The 20,582-nt window shown below is 38.6% G+C and overlaps 1 protein-coding gene across 1 annotated transcript in view; it reads left to right on the forward strand.

Moving 5' to 3' along the window:
* nsl1 (non-specific lethal 1) overlaps nt 1–20,582 on the forward strand; it is a 326,238-nt gene that overhangs the window by 240,858 nt on the left and 64,798 nt on the right. Inside the window, exons 4-6 of the mRNA XM_053799428.2 lie at nt 6,118–6,593; nt 7,158–7,361; nt 17,569–17,652. Of these exons, the coding sequence (XP_053655403.2) occupies nt 6,118–6,593; nt 7,158–7,361; nt 17,569–17,652 (764 nt within the window). The remainder of the gene's footprint in view (nt 1–6,117; nt 6,594–7,157; nt 7,362–17,568; nt 17,653–20,582) is intronic.

Genomic DNA, 20,582 nt, shown 5'->3' on the forward strand with positions numbered 1-20,582 from the left:
GCATCAGGAAACACTTGTCATGTTTCCTGACAAACCTAATACCTACCTGTCTGTACTTCAGATTCTTCAGGACCACTGTGCTCTTCACCAACTCCAAAGCAGAAAGATTGATTACTTCATCTTTTGTATATAGTTCTACTTTCTTCACATTATGACCTTGTATTAACAAAGCTACTGAATGACAAAACGTCTACAAATAAAAATACACAGATGTTGCGCGTGTCTAATTCTTCACACCGCTAGGTATCTGAAACTATCAACTAGACATTTAACCAATATAAATAGAGAAGTCTTGTATAGGAGTCTCCCACATATAACGGTGTGAGCTTATAATTACCAAAGGCAATACAGTCACAAGCAAGCGATCTTAATGCAGAACAAGCCACAGGGGACTTGTTCTGTATGCATAACAAATTTTCAAAGATGTGAGGTGCCAGTGTAGTGCTACAAGAAAAATGATCTAAAATATAATTCTCTTAAGATGTGAAATCATAAAATAGAAACTACCTAAAGAGACTGAAGTAAAATATCAGTAGTGTACAATCAGAAACTAGTGAAAATTGCCTAAATAATCCCAGTGCTTTTAAACACAGTTGCGTGAAATAACAGGAAACAGAGAGGCCTGCTACCATCTGTGATAGTGATACTGGTGTGATTCTTGAAGGCAAGATCTTCTGACATAATCACTCTAAGGTCTCTCACATTTGTCTTATGCTCTGTTGAGTGATTTGATTTTTGTACTCTGTTCCAGTCTCCATTTCCTAAATCTTTCAATATTGGAGTAGTTTAAACTTATCCACATGAAGACTGTGTTTATATAAACTTGGAGGTGTGAGGTGTCCTCAGTCAATGCGACTTTTATACTGGTTCTAGCATTCTCTGCAGAGGATGATAAAGTACTGTGATTTATGCCTTTGTTTCTGTCAGACATGAGAAAAAGAACATGTCAGTACTGTGCCTTAACCCATTACCTCCAAGAAAAAAAAAAAAATTTTTTTTATGAAATCATATTAATCTCATCACTTTGAATGTAAATAGTGTCCTAAAAAAAAGATTTTTTTGTTTTGTTTTTGAAACTTGAGTTATAGATGGTGACTGTATGGTTACATAAGGAGACTGTGGATACAAAAATTTCAAGAGATTTCCTTTTAACAGTACTTCATTGGCTTTATTGGCTGCATTTATTTCATCTTGTGGTTTGAAGCAAAGCATGGAATACATAATCCTACATCACATTTGCAACACTCTGTATGCACTACAGATTTGCAGTTCTCACCTAGACTTTTGCTTTCTCACTGTATTCTTCAGTGATATGTATAACAGTAGATGCAGGTTTGCCAAGTTCACTCTCCATGTTTTCATTCCCTTCGTGAGTCTTTCCTTGGTATGGGTCAAAAGCTTGCAGATAACCAGAAGGGGTGTTTTAACAGCATATTTTGCAGCCAAAACAAATAGGTTTGTTACGAATTTACTGCTTACAGCCATGCTTACCAAAATATTTCACCATTGCCTCATTATGTGAAATACATATTTTGTGAAGGGATGAAGTGTTTCTTAAGCATCTTTTGGAGGTGTGTGATCAGAGGATGCAGTTTAGTGTACTTATCACTTGTGTCTAGGTTGTGAGTTGCATTGAAATGAAAGCATTTCTTGATGGAATTAAATCTGTCTCGATGCATTTCATTGCTTATAGCTTGGTTGTATACATCAGGGTCATGCGACCAATACATAGATTTGCTGGGCAATGAATTGTAACCAGAAACAATCAAAATCAGTCAGGTTGCTCACATCTGGGGGCTCAATGTAGAGATCTTCAGCTTCCTCCAGCTCATTAGAAGGTCTAAGGTTTCAGTGTTTTTTTGCCTAAAAAAAAAGTAACAATTGTCAAAAAATACTGAAGCCACATAGACATGTGAATGTCAGTAACTGTACAGACATACTCCTAAGGTAACGATACTGTTACCAGAAATGTAAACCTGAATAGGTACTATTTAAAATTAAAATTTTTACATGAAACTTTTGCAATAAATAATACGTATATAGCCCTATTCTGTGTCACAATATGATGGAATTTATGAAGGACAATCATATTCATGGCTCACCTTTTTGCACTTGCCATTCTTGCCACCACCAAAACAGAGATACTCGTAGAGAAGGGTGTCTGCACTCAGTAACTGTAGCTCAGAAACTGATTTCACTACCTGGCCAGAGATAGGGAGGAGTCACACACTCATTGGAACCTGTTAAGCTTGTTTCTCATAAAAGTTTTGTTGCCAGCCTGAAAAGAAAACGGATTTAATTATAATAACCATATGGTCATCTTAGGAGATAAAGGGTTAAGGAACAGAGCTTTTCACTATGGCAGCCTCTTGATTTCAGTCTGTTCACTATTGCACTTAGGATTCTATTCACCAGAAAATTTAATATTCATCTGCCCATTTTTCCAGTTACTCCTTTTGAATACATTTTGTGGGCTCTTACACCCTGATCACATTTGTCAGAGACTTTTGCACACTCAGTGTAAACTACATCGGCTGTTTGCTTGTCTTCCACTGCATTTAAAACCATGTAATGGTCAAGCAATTGTGAGAGGCAGGAGTGACCTTTTCTAAACTCACGCTGCTCTGGGTTGTGCAGTTGTTGAGATTCCTGTTGATTAGCAATCTTGCTTCTGAAGACTCAAAGATTTTAATTATGAGGGACATCAGCACTTAGTTCATAGTTTTTTGTGATTGTTTTAGTGCCACTTTTGTGGAGTGAAATGTCAGTGGTTTATAATGACTATGGGATGTTTTCTGTGTCCAGGCCCCTCATAGAATATTCGAGCCATGATGAGGTAGTGGTGTCTTGCAGTTCTAGATGAACATGGAGTACCCTGAGTCAGAGCCTGGAGCAAAGTGCAGGGGCATGCAGTCATTAGCTTTTTCAGTGTCAGGTGGGATTAGCTTACATCAGAAATAATGGAGATGTCAGCAGAGTTCTGAGTCTCGTCCATGAAAAACTAATTTTGGTTGTTAATATTAACCCTTAAATGGTCCAAACGTATATATACTTTTTTTCAACATCTGAAAGTATGTAAAGAAAATGTAGATCTTTTTTGTTTTACATTTGAAAACATGTAAAAAAACTTTTATCTACATTTTTTTTTGTTATATTTGAAAATATGTAAAAAAAAGTAGATCTACTTTTGTAGCACTACGAATTTGAACGTCAATCTCTTTGGACCGTTTAAGGGCTAAGACTGATTAATGGCTCCCTGAACAGTCACATTGTAACTTTAGTATTTCACTTATTTCTGTGTCATCAGTTTAGGTTCCCTCTCCTTTAAGACAATGGCCCAAGACCAGATGTGTTTTTTTTTTTTTTTTCCTCTGCCTCTCCTGGGCCTTGTATGATGCATGCTGTTTGAACTCAGTGTTTTATATTTTTCTTGCCATGTCAACCATATTTTCTTACCAGCACATTTCACCAAAGTCAATGATTTATATGCTCCCAGTCCATGATTTTATTGTTTAAATTGTATTTGCTGAATACACCCCTCATGGCTAGTTTACTTTGCTGCTGAAGACCAGTGTGTATGGAGGTTTGAAATTCGATTAGGTTGAGGTCTGAATTAGTTGTTTTGACACCATTTTGTTCTGTACTAGGTCCTCATTGTTTGTGAAAACAAGGTCAGGGATATTTACTAGTCTGGTCAGTTCTACTGTTGTCTGTAAAATGTTCAGAGGAGGCTTGCTTCTTGCATAGAATCAATACTTCTAATCTACTGGGAACTTCAAGTACTATGATGTTTTTCTGTAGAATGAAGAGAGACTGATAATATTTACTTGGAAGATACTTGAGGGCCTGGTCACCAGTCTGCATCATACCAATACTGATTGGAGTGGCAGATATGAGAGAGTGTACAATAAACCTAGGGAGGCCATAAGTACAATTGGAGAACACTGTCAACTTCCATGGTCATCAGAAATCAGAAATATTGCTGAAATGAAGGAAGAAGTTTTTAAAAAGAAACTAGAGCACTATCTCCTGCAAATTCCTAATCATCTGGGCTATGAGGACCTGTGGGCCACTAGCACAAGCAGCCTGGTTGACTAGGCAATAAGGAAGCCTGGTTCAAGTTTGGGGTACTAAGATAGAACCCTCAAAACAGGTCATTGGTGTGTCACAGGCCCTACTCTCTTTCAATCATTCCCACTCATATATTTGTCAGACATATTTTTAGGATTGTATAACAGGAGCATCAAGTTACATTTCATAGGGATGAAGCAGCAGAAGCTAACTAATATCCATCATATGTCCCTTAAATTGTGGTCACATAAACGGTGCTGCAACAACTGGCCACCTCAGCATTTAGTATTTTAACAAGCTTTGTCCTGGCATGGAGGAGTTTACTCTATAGTGAGTATAGAATTAAAGTACTTGCAATACACAGGGGGGAATTGCCAAATTACTTCTAGCTGTTTTTCAAGAAGGAACATGATAAGTTCCTCATGTTGGTGCCTGATCAACTGGGCTTTGGTGATTACTTGAGGCTGTGTGGCTAGCACCAACATTCTGGTTGATCAGGCCATCAACCAGGAGGCCTGGTCTGGGACTGAGCCATGTGGACAGTGACATTCAAAATTATCTTAAGGTGACCCCAAAAAAGAACTCAATAGAGTAGATTCAAAGTAGATAAACTCAGATTTGAAAAGCATAGAAAAATATTAGTTTGGCAATAGAGTTGCAGATAATTAAAACAAACTGCAAAGTTTGGACAGCCAGAGAAGTGGTTAGAGTTAGGTGAGAGATGAACCTGCTTAGCACAGGCCAGTAGGCCTACTACAGTGCTAATATAGGAATTAAAACATTAGTTTGACAATTGTAAATGAAAGGAATGTGTGATTGTAGGCAGGACCTTCCTAGCATGGCCAGTGGGCTGACTGTAGTGCCATTATATTACATCTCACTAGAGTATAGAGATGACATTTTATAGATTGGTGCCATCAAGAAATATTACCTATTAGTAAGTCATCCCCCCTTCTCTTTTGTAAAAACAAAAAAAAATATCTTAACCTCTATCTATACTCATATACAGTAGATATACTTCTTTTGTTTTTAACACACTGGCCGTCTACCACTGAGATAGGGTAACCCAAAAAAAGAAATTTTCACCATCACTTACTCCATCATTATCTTTCCATAGGTGCACCACTGCTACAGTTCAAAACATGTATACTGTACAGTAAATGTTACATTTTTGTTTTTTTTTATGCTTAAGCCAGTGTCAGCCCATTCTATTTACTTTAGGGTCAAATAACTAAATTTAATTAAAGTACTGTATTTATAACATTAATGAAAAAAGGGCAAGAATACATAAAGATAAGACTGGGATAAAACTGGGATCTTTCAAGAAGACTGAGGAAGTGCAATATAAACAGTATAAATTCAGTGTTACATTATCATGTCACAACCAATTTAGCAACAGTCTTGGCCATTTTAAGAAAGATATTTGCTTAATAGGATTAATTGCTAAAAAAACATAGCATAAAGGTAAAATAGAAGATTAAGGCTTACAAAATGGATCCCCTAGTGATGGGTATGTAAATTAGAATGACAGACTAATGATAATTGAAATTCCCTTATTACTAGACAGGAGAAAAAGGGCAAATTAGATAACCATATATATTTTAAGATAAAACATATATACATGTAGTTGTAAAAAAAATAAAAAGGAGGATCTCTCAATCTAATAGGGCAACAATTTAAGACTAAGAAAACAGTGGTCAGGAAATTGTCTAGAAAACAGTTTCTCTCAGTGGTAGATAGCTGAAATGTAATGCTAGCAAGAGACAGTGTGTTAAAACTATTGAAGCTTAGAGAAATTGAAAGACAGAATTATTACTGAGAACATGACACTGATAGTAGCTCTTCTATAAATAGAAATTGTTATTTACAAGTGAGTAATTACAGTTTTATTATTTATAATATGTGATAAATATAGGAAGGTTCTGCAGTGCTGGACGAGAGGGAGAGGTGGGAAAAAAGTTTGTTTTTGTTTTTTATAGGTATACTGGGATTGGAGGCCAGAATCGCCCTAATGCGATTGAACTATATGTTGGATGTCTCTCCCAGGCATGTGCGTAACGCAAAAGGCGCAGTACAGTTAGAAGAGGGAAGTCGTTGGAGAGGGATGACTTTACGTGATCCTGCTCATTTAGATGTCCACGATCCTGCCCTTACGTGCCTGGCTGCCCCCACTACTCGTACTGCTGTAAATGGGTACCATAGCAGAGTTGAGGATGGTGCTAGTGGCAGTGTATCTGATGGATCTTTTGTGTCAGCTCGTACCCAAGGTCTTCGAACTATTAGAAGACGACGTCTAGTGAGGGCAGGAGCTGGTCTCTGTGCCGGACTTAGACGAGGGGGCGGGGGAGGACGTATTCCTGCTGTGCAGTGCAAGTGTGTTCCGCCTCTTACATGTGTGCTATGCACACGTCTTCAAGGCTTGGTCCCCCCTGCAGCCCCACCAGATCCCCACACACAACCAGCAAGTGAGCGTCATGCACGCGTTGACCCCACTTATCATCCAGTGCTCTCACAACCTGTTGGTAAGTGCTCTACTACATTTTTTAAATTGTTTTCATAAATTTCAAGTAATCTTTATTAAGAAAAACTAATGATTTTTCAGTCATAGCCACAAGCATTTGTATGTTAATATTGATTTTTAGCAACATTCAGAAATAACTCTAAAAGCTCTCTAGTATGTTTAACAATAATGCTCTAGTATGTGAAACCTGTGTGACAAATATGATCATTAACATTCTCTTAATAGCATGTCCAGAATATTGAAGTCCAAAACTTGTATACAGTACTGTAGTCTATGTAATGGATCTGATGGAAACAAAAATGTAATAGGAATGTTACATGGTAATGCTAAGTAAATACTTCACTGTATTTTGGTATAGGATTTTAAAAGAAATAAATTTGATAAATTTGTTGAAAGTTTATGTAGTATGTTGAAGGTAAATAGCATACTGCTCACAGTAGTGAAGAAAAGACACTTGTTGCAGAAGCATTTATTAAGATAACATCTTGATCTGTTATTATCTTGATTGTTGTGTAAAGTGCCTTAATTTGTATATTAAATGTGTAATATAACTAATGTTTTTCAGATGTTTCACTGTCAGAAAGATTTGATGCTATGTTAAAGACAACGGATTGGCAACGCCAGATTCTGACAGCCAAAACTATTCAGCCTATTCCTGTAGCAAGAAATAGAGAAACCTCACATATGGAGAAGAAAAAGAAGAAGGATAAGGAGCGTAAAAAAGATTATAAAAAGCATAAGAAAGAAGGAAAAGGAAGAATAACTTTAAGTGAGTACCAGTACCAATGTTTATTTTTAATTTGATCCCTAGCTATGAAAAATATTGTTTATCATGTACTACTTTATTGAATTTGTCATAACTAATTTTATTTTCAATGAATTTAACATATTCTTGAACTCCATTTGTAAAAAAGTACTTGGGATCAAAATTCTCAAATCTGTGATGGTATATAAAAGATGAGGTGAACCATTGAATTGATAAGGAAGAATAAGGTGGGTGGTGCATTGAGGCATCTGGGAAAACAACAGACATTATCCATGGAGGCAAAAAGGGAGATGTGTGAGAGAATGGGCATGATGCATGGGAGGAGAGAGCTGAAGGCAGTGGAGATGTTGTGTATTAGGGCAATGTGTGGTCAGTGTGCGAAGTATAAAAGAAATCCTGCAGCACACAGTGCATAATGAGAAAAAAAACTTTGACTGTGTTTTTGGATTAAAACAGCGACTTTGCACTGTATTTTCGTATGGTATTTATTGTTGTATTCTAGTTTTCCTGGTCTCATTTTATAGAAGGGAAGACATATTACAGAAATTGAGATGATTTTGACTGATTTTACAATGAAAAGTACCTTAAAATTGAGCTCAAAGTAGCAGAAATGTTCGATTTTTACCAAAGTTCAAAAGTAAACAAATCATGCTATTCATCCAATACATGTCAACTGGTGATTCTAATATTCTTTCACAAGTGCGCTGATATTATTTATACCATTTCTACACTAATGCAGTAGTCTGCATAACAGTAAATCTTCAATTTTTTTGTGAGAATAAAAATTCAAAGTGGAAAGCAAAAGAATGTAAGAGGGGCGTGGGAACATGACTAATGAACAGAGGAAATATTATTTTAGTGCCAGGAATGTCTTTCTTGTTTATTCTGGACCCTATTCAGAAATTGGCATCTTTTGAAATTTGTGTGAAATTGGCAAAATTGCTAAATTCTGACCACTTTATTGGATAGTTGAAATCAGTAAATGGGTGGTTTCTTGTACTCAATGATAGAAAAATGGAGTTCTAGCGAAATAGGTATGACTTTTGTCGACTAGTACACTGGAATTGGCCAAAAATAGGGCTCAAAGTGGGCAAAATCTCCGACGCGTAAACATCGTCGAGACCGCTAACTTTGCGAGAGCATAATTCCATAAGTTTTCCATCAAATTTCATACTTTTGGTGTCACTATGATCGAGAAATGATTCTCTATTTTTTCGTAAGATTTTTTTTTTTTTTTTTTTTTTTAAATTTTGCGACCCTGAGAACAAGTCTCGGAGAGGGCCTGGCGACCCTGAAAGGGTTAAGCCCAGTCTGAACTGGTTTAAATATTAATGATTTTGTCAATGGATCTGATGATGCTATTTGTTAACCAAGGGCTATTTATTTTCTTTGCTGTAATTTTTTTTTTTTTTTAACATGGTGGCAGTCTCCCACCAAGGCAGGGTGACCAAAGAAAGAAACACTTTCACCATCATTCACACATAATCACTGTTTTTGCAGAGGTGCCCAGATACGACAGTTTAGATGACACTCCAAACAGCAAATATTTCAAACCCCTTCTTTAACCCTTTCAGGGTCCGTCCCGTAGATCTACGGCTTTACGTTCAGGGTCCAAACCGTAGATCTACGCCATGAGCTCAGCTCACTCTGATAAACTGTGAGTGGTACATTTGGGCCTAGATATGAGAGAATACATCTATGTGGTATGTGTGCACCACATAAAACAGATCCTGCAGCACACTGTGTATAATGAGAGAAAAAAACTTAAATCATGATTTTTCGATTAAAACAGCAACTTTGCAGTGTTTTTTCGTATGTTTTTTATAGTTGTATTTGCGATTTCTTGGTCTCATTTGATAGAATGGAAGACATATTACAGAAATAGAGATGATTTTGATTGGTTTTAGCACTGGAAATGGCTTGAAACTGAGCTCAAAGTAGCGGAAATGTTAAATTTTTGCCGATATTCAAGAGTAAACAAACGACCTCACACGTCTAATACACGTCAGCTGGTGGGTCTAATATACATTCACAAATATGGTGATGATATTTATACAATTATTACAGTATTGCATAACAGTAAATCTTCTATTTTTTGGTGTGAATAAAAATTCATCATGTGAATAAAAAATCAAAATGGAATTTATTTGTAAAGCCTCAAAACATAACTAATGAACAGAGGAAACGTTAGTTTAGTGCCAGGAATGCCTACATTGTTTATTCTGGACCCTATTTTGAAATTGGAATATTTTGAACTTTGTGTTAAATTGGCCAAATTAACAATTTCCGATCACTTTATTTTGTAGTTGAAACAGTTGACTTGGCGATTTCTTGTGCTCAATCGATAGAATAGAAGTAATACTAGTGAAATAGCTAAGAATTTGGTTGATTGGAATAATGTAATTGGCCTAAAATGGGAGTCAAAGTCGGCAAAATCGCCGATTCGTAAATGTCGCTGACACATCAAAATTCGCGAGAGCATAATTTCGTCAATTTTCCACCAAATTTCGTACTTTTTGTTTTATTACCTTCACAAAAAGATTCTCTACGATTTCATAAGAAAAAATAACAAATTTTTTTTTTGAAAATTCTTGGACACTGGTGCGTGACTCCAGATTTGGGCCTTGGACCCTGAAAGGGTTAACGTGCAGGCATTGTACTTCCCACCTGCAGGACTCAAGTCTGGCTAACTGGTTTCCCTGAATCCCTTCACAAAATACTGTATTACCCTGCTCACACTCCAACAGCCTGTCAGGTCCAAAAAAATTATTGGTCTCCATTCACTCCTATCTAACACACTCACACATGCCTGCTGCATGTCCAGGCCTCTTGCACACTAAAGCTCTTTTACCCCCTCCCTCCATCTTTTCCTAGGATAATCCCTACCCCTCCTCCTCTCCACTACAGATTTACACACCCTCCAAGTCATTATATTTTGCTCTATTCTCACTAAATGACCAAACCACCTCAATAACCCCTCTTCAGCCCTCTGAATAATATTTGTAAGTGGAATTTTATCTTATGTTATCTCTTCTAATATGCACTAAATTTTATGAAAATTGTGTGTAACTGTTAACCTGTGATAAATTTTCCCACTTAATCATTAATAATAGCCGTATGGCATTAGGTTCTCATACTCTGTTAAATTTTTGCCTCCACACCTCTTAATTTCCACACTATGAATTCTCTGCATAATACAGTGGACCCCTGGTTAACGATATTTTTTCATTCCAGAAGTATGTTCAGGTGCCAGTACTGACCGAATTTGTTCCCATAAGGAATATTGTGAACTAGATTAGTCCATTTCAGACCCCCAAACATACACGTACAAACGCACTTACATAAATACACTTACATAATTGGTCGCATTGGGAGGTGATCGTTAAGCAGGGGTCCACTGTATTTACACCACACATTGCCCTTAGACATGACATCTCCACTGCCTCCAGCCGCCTCCTTGCTGCAGCATTCACAACCCATGCTTCATACCCATATAAGAGTGTTGGTACCACTACATTCTTGTAAATTCCCTTCCTTGCCTCTGTGGATAACATTTTTTGTCTCCACAGACACCTCAATACACCACTTACCTTTTTTACTTCATCAATTCTATGGTTAACCTAGTCTTTCATAAACCCTTCTGCTGGCAAATCTACCTCCAAGTATCTGAACACATTCACTTCAACCATACTCCCTCCAATGTGATATCCAATTTTTCTCTACGTAACTCGTTTAATACCCTCATCACCTTGTTCTTTTCTGTGTTCACTTTCAACTTTTTCTTTACACACCCTGTGTCACCTCCCATTTTGTATTTGATTCCCCATAATTTAATCCCACTACTCTCCCCAACACCCTAACATTTACTTCTTTTGCAACTCCATCTATAAATACAGTATATTAAACAACCGTGGTGATATTGCACATCACTCTCTAAGGCTTACTTTTATTGGAGAATAATCTCTGTCTCTCCTACAAACCCTAACCTGAGCCTCGCTATCCTCATAAAAACTCTTCACAGCATTTAGTAACTTACTACCTATTCTATACACTTGCAACATCTGCCACATTGCTTCCCTATCCACCCTATCATATGCCTTTTCTAAATCCATAAATGCAATGAAAACATCCCTATTTTTATATAAAGATTGTTTGCTTACATGCTTCAATGTAAACACTTGATCTACACAGCCCCTTCCCATTCTAAAGCCTCCTTGTTCATCTGCAATTCTGCTTTCCATCTTACCTCTAATTCTTTCAATAATAACCCTATCATACACTTAACCTGGTATACTCGGTGAACTTTTTTTTTTTTCAACAAACCGGTCATATCCCACCGAGGCAGGGTGACCTAAAAAGAAAAACGAAACTTTCTCTCGGTAAATTTAGTAATATATACAGGAGAAGTGGTTACTAGCCCCTTGCTCCCAGCATTTTAGTCGCCTGTTACGACACACATGGCTTATGGAGGAAGAATTCTGTTCCACTTTCTCATGGAGATAAGAGGAAATTAGCAAGAGCAAGAACTAGTAAGGAAATAGAAGAAAACCCAGAGGGGTGTGTATATATGTGCTTGTACATGCATGTGTAGTGTGATCTAAGTGTAAGTAGAAGTAGCAAGATGTACCTAAAACCAGCAATCCAAACGTCATGTAAAACAATTACAGGCTTCCGTTTTACACTCGCTTGGCAGGACGATAGTACCTCCCTGTGTGGTTGCTGTTTACTAACCTACTATCTAGAACTCAGTAAACTTCTTCCCCTGTAATCTTTACAATTTCTCTTGTCCCCCTTTCCCTCATATAAAGGAATTATGCACACACACTGCCAATCCCTAGGTACCTTCCCCTCTTTCAAACATTTATTGAACAAAAGTACTGACCACTCCAAAACTATTCCCCCCCCCCCCCCTGCTTTTAACATTTATGTCATGATCCCATCAGTTCCAGATGCTGTATTCCCCTTTCATTCTACCCACTGCCTCATGCACCTTCCCCACACTCACATCCAGCTCTTCTTCACTCCTAAAAGATGTTATACCTCCCTAGCCAGTGCATGAAATTACTACCTCCCTCTCTTCTTCAACATTTAACAGTTCCTCAAAATATTCCCACCACCTTCCCAATATCTCTAACTCCCCATCTACTAACTCCTCTATTCTGTTTTTAACTGTCAAATTCATTCATTCCCTATGCTTTCTTAACCTATTTATCTCTCTCCAAAAATTTTCTTATTCTCAGCAAAATTTGTTGACAGAGCCTCACCCACTCTATCATTTGCTCTTCTTTTGCACTCCATCACCATTCTCTTGACCCTCTCTTTTACTCTCCGTATACTCCACCCTTCTTATATCACATCTGCTCTGTAAGAATCTCTCATATGCGACCTTTTTCTCTTTTATCACACCCTTTACATCATCATTCAACCAATCACTCCTCTTTCCTCCTGCACCCACCCTCCTGTAACCACAAACTTCTGCTTCGCATTCTGACACTGCCTTTTAAAACTATCCTACCCCTCTTTAGTCCCCATACCATCTATACTCTCATTATCTCACCTTTCTCCCAGTAGTTGCTTACATCTCAACTTAACTTCCTCCTCCTCTAGTTTATAAACTTTCACCTTTCTCTTTACTTGCTGTTGCCAAGTAACTACTGTAACTACACTAAATAATGATCCAACCCATTCATGAATTTCCCAGTTGATGAGATCTTTCTAGTGTCATATGGTAATTCACATAAGTTTGTAATGAGAAAGGTGGGGTAGTGTTATCTGTGATTATCCCTGGTTTGAGAGGAGATATTATATTGGTCCAGATATGATCAAATAAGGAAGCATTTATCTTGGAAATTCTTGTAGGCTTAGTTGTAGATGGAAATAGTAAGCAGTTGCTCATGTTGTTTGTTAAGTCAGGTACTTGAGCATCTTCTGCATGGATGTGGTTGATGTTGAAGTCACCAGCAAGTATTAGGTGATGTTAACATGTCATTCCTGTTGGGCCTCATCTTGCCTGAGAGATGTAGCATACATAGCAGCAGGATAAATCTGTTGAAGATTATGAGATCACTGAAGGCCAGTGTATCAATTAGGTGGTCAGTTGATTAAATATTGTTTTGATACACATGTGGCATCAGCATTATTTTGGCCTCCCCCCCCCAAAAAAAAGGATACATCTCTGCCACATTTGTGACCTTCCACTGGTGTGGCCAAGATTGTGGTGAAACCAATGTATTTACCAGTGTATATTTGAAGTACCTGTTGGTTCCCTCACTATAATTTGCATCATTGGTCATCAAAATACAGTTCAAAGAATTCATGTTCACTGGCATCATTTCTCAGGGTACAGTTAAGCTAGATTCTACTATGTACCATCAGATTGATCGGGATTGGGCTCAAAATTTGCATCCTCCCAGTCCCAGATTCAATCTGGTGGTGGGTGCTGGATGTTAGTGGCTGGTTGTTTCAGTTGTACTAGTGGTGGCTGTGTTGGGGTAGTGGAGGTGGTTGTGGGTTGTTACAGTGTTGGCTGTGGATTGTGATTCCAGTCTTGGGCTTGCACTGGTGCCGTTCACCTCTGTGCCACCACTTGCTGCTGCATGCAGTGCTGGCATTTCCCATAGCCTACTATCCATTTCATTCAATGCACCAACTGTCTCACTATCACTGTCTGTTGCCGATGTTGGGTCCTGGGATATACTTCATCACCTGGGGATAGCAATAATCATATTACCTGACAGTGTGCTGTGCTGTATACATGTAGTATATTGATGCTTCACAGGTGAATAATTTGCATCATTATCATTACTGGACTGGTTATCAGTTGCTAGGAACTCCAGACATGGAGTTGGTTCATCTGGATGGTTATAGGTCATCAGGGTTTTCAGCAATATTTACAGCATCCTGAGCATTACTTTTGGTCATTAAACATTTTAAAACAAAGAACTCATCCCCGGTTCCATAATCCTCATTGTTGGAGCTGACTGTCAGTACGGAATAAAACCCAGTCAGTTCTCCAGTGGATCACTGTACAGTACGTATTTGAAAAATATAGGTCATGAAAAATCTGTCAAAAATATGAGTTTTGTTTATAGCTATAAGACAGTAATGTGATTATAAAATATTCCTAGTATTAGAATAGGAAAGTGTTAGGAATACTTTTAGCTATATTTCAGATACCTAAATTATGAAAAACAAAGTGTATTTAACTTTTTCCTTTAGCTATATATATTATTTTTATGAAAAGTAACTGACAGATATGGGCACCTTACTGGAAGGATACCTGAAGGATGCTTCCAGGAGTCAGCACCACCTGGAGGATCAAGGCCTGATCAACCAGACTATTAATGCTGGCCCCCCCACAGTTCCTTTCATGCATCATTCAGTTCTTTTCATTCATCAGTGTCTACTGCCTTTGTGAACATCTGATATCTGATGTCTTCGCCTGTAGAGGGAGCACCACTCTCAAGTTTACATCTTCTCTTTCACTGTATTGGCAGTGTGTTTCTGGTGCATATTTTGAGCATTAGTGAGCTCGGCCTCCTGACCAACTAGTTTAGATCAGCAGTGGTCTTATTGTCTTCCCAACATATCTTGCAAAGGTCATGATCTATGTGGTCCCAGTTGATGTTCTTGTTGAAATTAAATTTGTTGAATTAGCCCTCATGATTGAACACATTTCTCAGATCCAGGCCACTATGCATGCAGGTCTGAACTTTAATTATGGCGTAGTGCGAGATGCAGTCTTTGACACTTTTATGTCCTGCACCAGATGAGGTTTATGGCATTCCAATTCTGGTCGGCTAAGCAGTCAGCTGGCTGAGGTTTAGCAATTCTGTGGTGTGACTGTTCCTCCAAACTAGCTCCAGATACTCCATTTACAATTAAAGTCTTTCTTACATAGTTTCATTTGAGTTGCCTCATATTAAAATATCCAAGCAGCAGGATATTTGGGACTGGGTTTGATAGGTTTTCAAGACAATTCTCAATCTCCAGTAACTGGAGTTGTATCCCATAGTTTTTTTCACAAGAACAAAAACTAGGATCTGATTTTTCAATTATTACTGCCAAAATTTCAGCTACGTACATCATTTATGGTGCTTGGTAACTCAGTGTGTATGAGTGACTTGCTAACACAAAGGCCTACCTTCCCCTTGTTGCCTGTTTTTCTAGTCACATTCTAAATAGCTTGTATCCAAGAATCCATATTTCATTATCAAATTAATCTATGTCAGTCTTCCTGAAAGCTTCAAACATTTCATTTGACCCGATTAGAAGACCATGGATAACAGTATCTTATTGTTTTTTCTCACCTTGAGACCTTGTACATTTCAACCATAAAAGATGTGCTGGGTTTCAAACAGATAGACCAGTACATTTGAAATGTATATTTTTTTTTTTTTTTAACAAGTCGGCCGTCTCCCACCGAGGCAGGGTGGCCCAAAAAGAAAGAAAATCCCCAAAAAGAAAATACTTTCATCATCATTCAACACTTTCACCTCACTCACACATAATCACTGTTTTTGCAGAGGTGCTGAGAACACAACAGTTTAGAAGCATATACGTAAAAAGATACACAACATATCCCTCCAAACTGCTAATATCCCGAACTCCTCCTTTAGAGTGCAGGCATTGTACTTCCCATTTCCAGGACTGAAGTCCAGCTATATAAAAATAACCGGTTTCCCTGAATCCCTTCACTAAATATTACCCTGCTCACACTCCAACAGATTGTCAGGTCCCAAATACCATTCGTCTCCATTCACTCCTGTCGAACATGCTCATGCACGCCTGCTGTAAGTCCAAGCCCCTCACCCACAAAACCTCCCTTACCCCATCCTTCCAACCTTTTCGAGGATGACCCCTACCCCGCCTTCCTTCCCCTACAGATTTATACGATCTCCATGTCATTTTACTTTGATCCATTCTCTCTAAATGACCAAACCGCCTCAACAACCCCTCTTCAGCCCTCTGACTAATACTTTTATTAACTCCACACCTTCTCCTAATTTCTACACTCCGAATTTTCTGCATAATATTTACACCACACATTGCCCTTAGACAGGACATCTCCACTGCCTCCAACTGCCTCCTCACTGCTGTATTCACAACCCAAGCTTCACACCCATATAAGAGTGTTGGTACTACTATACTTTCATACATTCCCTTCTTTGCTTCCATAGATAACGTTTTTTGTCTCCACATATACCTCAACGCACCACTCGCCTTTTTTCCCTCATCAATTCTATGATTAACCTCATCCTTCATAAATCCATCCGCCGACACGTCAACTCCCAAGTATCTGAAAACATTCACTTCTTCCATACTCCTCCTCCCCAATTTAATATCCAATTTTTCTTTATCTAAACCATTTGATACCCTCATCACCTTACTCTTTTCTATGTTCACTTTCAACTTTCTACCTTTACACACACTCCCAAACTCATCTACTAACCTTAGCTCTTCATTATTTTATGAACACATTGGCCGTTTCCTACCAAGGTAGGGCGGCTCGATAAAGAAAAACTTTCATCATCATTCACTCCATCACTCTTTTGCCAGAGGCACATTTACACTACAGCTATAAAACTGCAATGCAAACAGGTGAGTACAAATAGGAAGGGCATCTTTATTGCAGCAGACGGAGGATCAAGCCTCCACCACGTCTTGCGCTGAATGACCCACATGGGTTTAGCACTGAACATGAATTTATTTTAATTTTTATAAAGCTGCAACATTAACACCCCTCCTTCAGAGTGCAGGCATTATACTTCCCATCTCCAGGACTTGAGTCCAGTGTGCCGAATGATATATATTTAAGATATTCCATTTAGCCCCAACAACTACATGGACAGTCACCATCCTGGTTTTCCATACTTCTTTTTGTGGTGGTTAATGGGGAGTTTTGGAGGTTTTGGGTGAGTTTGGTGGGAGAGAGTAAGTGGAGGGTGAGTGTTGGTGGGCCTAATTGGGGGACTACAGTATTGTGACTGACACCACCAGTCACTGAGGCAAAAATTACTTCCTTTACACTTAATCCATGTACTGTATATTATAACTTTGTTTTGGTTTATCTGTGTTAAAATTGTGCAACCATAATTTTGTAACTTTTATGACTATTAAACTTTTGAGCTTTAGATTTGATGCAGATGTGCACAAAAAATATGCAGAGGTGCATCATTAAATTTCATACCAATGCTCTTTTATTTTTCAGAACTTAAGAAGTCATTATTAACAGGAGAATTAGTAAGAGACGGAGAATTCAAAAGAAAAAGAATGTCAGCTCGGGATGCAATATGTAAGTTAGCTTTTGTTTTAGTTTTTTAATTACAACTTTTTTCCCAGCAAGGCCAGCTGACTCAAAGACAGGAAACATATGTAGTGATATAAATATTTTGCTATTTTAATTTTCTTTTTTTTTTCTTTAATTTTTTGTTAACTTTTGGTTGTGTAGCTTTGACAACTTGTATAGTTATATTGTTAGTTATATGGCACCAGTATCATAACTCTGTGTAGTGTGCATGCTTCACTGTGACACTCCTCTGTGCTATATTGATGCTGAATATAGGAAGATGAGATGTATGGGTAAGTCTCCTTATGCTAGCTATGCCTGTTCCTCTTAACAGTAAGTAGGTGCTTGGGTGTTAGTTAAATAAGTGAATTGCATCCTGGAGAAAACATAAAAATTAAAATATGCAAAGAATAATAATAAATGAGACAGAAGCATAACTCTGCTTCTCTAAATGGTGGATGGTAATCACTTAGCTAATAACAAAAATTTTAACTTGTCAGTTATTTCCCAACAGGTAGGTGACATAAGGGAGAGCACTCGCCATTATATTGTCTCTAGTTTTATTTCCATGATTGACAGACATTACAATTGAAATTATGATCCAAGCCATAACATCCTCATATATTCTTCAGTAGGCTGGCATTTTATTTCCTGCTTCCAGAACTGGCTAACTGGTTTTCCTGAGTCCCTTCATAGGTCCTGTATAACAGTACAAAATGTTTATCAGTAGATGCCAAAAAAAAAACAAAAAGATTGTATCAGAGTATATTGGTGCCAATGGAGCGAAACAGAATGACTTCAAGAGTGTATCAGTCTGTAGTGGAAGGAAGGCGGGGTAGGGGTCGGCCTAGGAAGGGTTGGAGGGAGGGGGTAAAGGAGGTTTTGTGTGCGAGGGGCTTGGACTTCCAGCAGGCATGCGTGAGCGTGTTTGATAGGAGTGAATGGAGACAAATGGTTTTTAATACTTGACGTGCTGTTGGAGTGTGAGCAAAGTAACATTTATGAAGGGATTCAGGGAAACCGGCAGGCCGGACTTGAGTCCTGGAGATGGGAAGTACAGTGCCTGCACTCTGAAGGAGGGGTGTTAATGTTGCAGTTTAAAAACTGTAGTGTAAAGCACCCTTCTGGCAAGACAGTGATGGAGTGAATGATGGTGAAAGTTTTTCTTTTTCGGGCCACCCTGCCTTGGTGGGAATCGGCCGGTGTGATAATAAAAAAAAAAAAAAATAATTTTTTTTTTTTGGATGCTGGACATAGTCCTTGAATGTTGCATCAGGATATCATGTTTGAGATCAGTGTGGTTTATGAATTGTGCTGAGAATAAGGAGTAAGGTTATGAGGATAACAAAAAGATTAGGTGATGAAAGATTGAATATCAGATTGGAGGGAGAGAGTATGGAGGAGGTGAACGTATTCAGATATTTGGGAGTGGACGTGTCAGCGGATGGGTCTATGAAAGATGAGGTGAATCATAGAATTGATGAGGGAAAAAGAGTGAGTGGTGCACTTAGGAGTCTGTGGAGACAAAGAACTTTGTCCTTGGAGGCAAAGAGGGGAATGTATGAGAGTATAGTTTTACCAACGCTCTTATATGGGTGTGAAGCGTGGGTGATGAATGTTGCAGCGAGGAGAAGGCTGGAGGCAGTGGAGATGTCATGTCTGAGGGCAATGTGTGGTGTGAATATAATGCAGAGAATTCGTAGTTTGGAAGTTAGGAGGAGGTGCGGGATTACCAAAACTGTTGTCCAGAGGGCTGAGGAAGGGTTGTTGAGGTGGTTCGGACATGTAGAGAGAATGGAGCGAAACAGAATGACTTCAAGAGTGTATCAGTCTGTAGTGGAAGGAAGGCGGGGTAGGGGTCGGCCTAGGAAGGGTTGGAGGGAGGGGGTAAAGGAGGTTTTGTATGCGAGGGGCTTGGACTTCCAGCAGGCATGCGTGAGCGTGTTTGATAGGAGTGAATGGAGACAAATGGTTTTTAATACTTGACGTGCTGTTGGAGTGTGAGCAAAGTAACATTTATGAAGGGATTCAGGGAAACCGGCAGGCTGGACTTGAGTCCTGGAGATGGGAAGTACAGTGCCTGCACTCTGAAGGAGGGGTGTTAATGTTGCAGTTTAAAAACTGTAGTGTAAAGCACCCTTCTGGCAAGACAGTGATGGAGCGAATGATGGTGAAAGTTTTTCTTTTTCGGGCCACCCTGCCTTGGTGGGAATCGGCCAGTGTGATAATAAAATAATAAAATAAGGAGTAGCAAGGAGAGTTATTAAATGGAGAGTTAGAGGTATTGGGAAGATGGAGGGAATATTTTGAGGAATTGTTAAATGTTGATGAAGATAGGGAAGCTGTGATTTTGTGTATAGGGCAAGGAGGAATAACATCTTGTAGGAGTGAGGAAGAGCCAGTTGTGCATGTGGGGGAAGTTCGTGAGGCAGTAGGTAAAATGAAAGGGGTTAAGGCAGCCGGGATTGATGGGATGAAGATAGAAATGTTAAAAGCAGGTGGGGATATAGTTTTGGAGTGGTTGGTGCAATTATTTAATAAATGTATGGATGAGGGTAAGGTACTTAGGGATTGGCAGAGAGCATGCATAGTTCCTTTGTATAAAGGCAAAGGGGACAAAAGAGAGTGCAAAAATTATAGGGGGATAAGTCTGTTGAGTATACCTGGTAAAGTGTATGGTAGAGTTATTATTGAAAGAATTAAGAGTAAGACGGAGAATAGGATAGCAGATGAACAAGGAGGCTTTAGGAAAGGTAGGGGGTGTGTGGACCAGGTGTTTACAGTGAAACATGTAAGTGAACAGCATTTAGATAAGGCTAAAGAGGTCTTTGTGGCATTTATGGATTTGGAAAAGGCGTATGACAGGGCGAGATATAAGCGACTATTGGCAGAAAGGTGGGCTAGTGCAAAGATGAGTAGTGGGGAGGTTGAAGAGG

Source organism: Cherax quadricarinatus, chromosome 84, assembly GCF_038502225.1.
Source record: "Cherax quadricarinatus isolate ZL_2023a chromosome 84, ASM3850222v1, whole genome shotgun sequence".
In the NCBI taxonomy this organism is placed as follows: Eukaryota; Metazoa; Arthropoda; class Malacostraca; order Decapoda; family Parastacidae; genus Cherax; species Cherax quadricarinatus.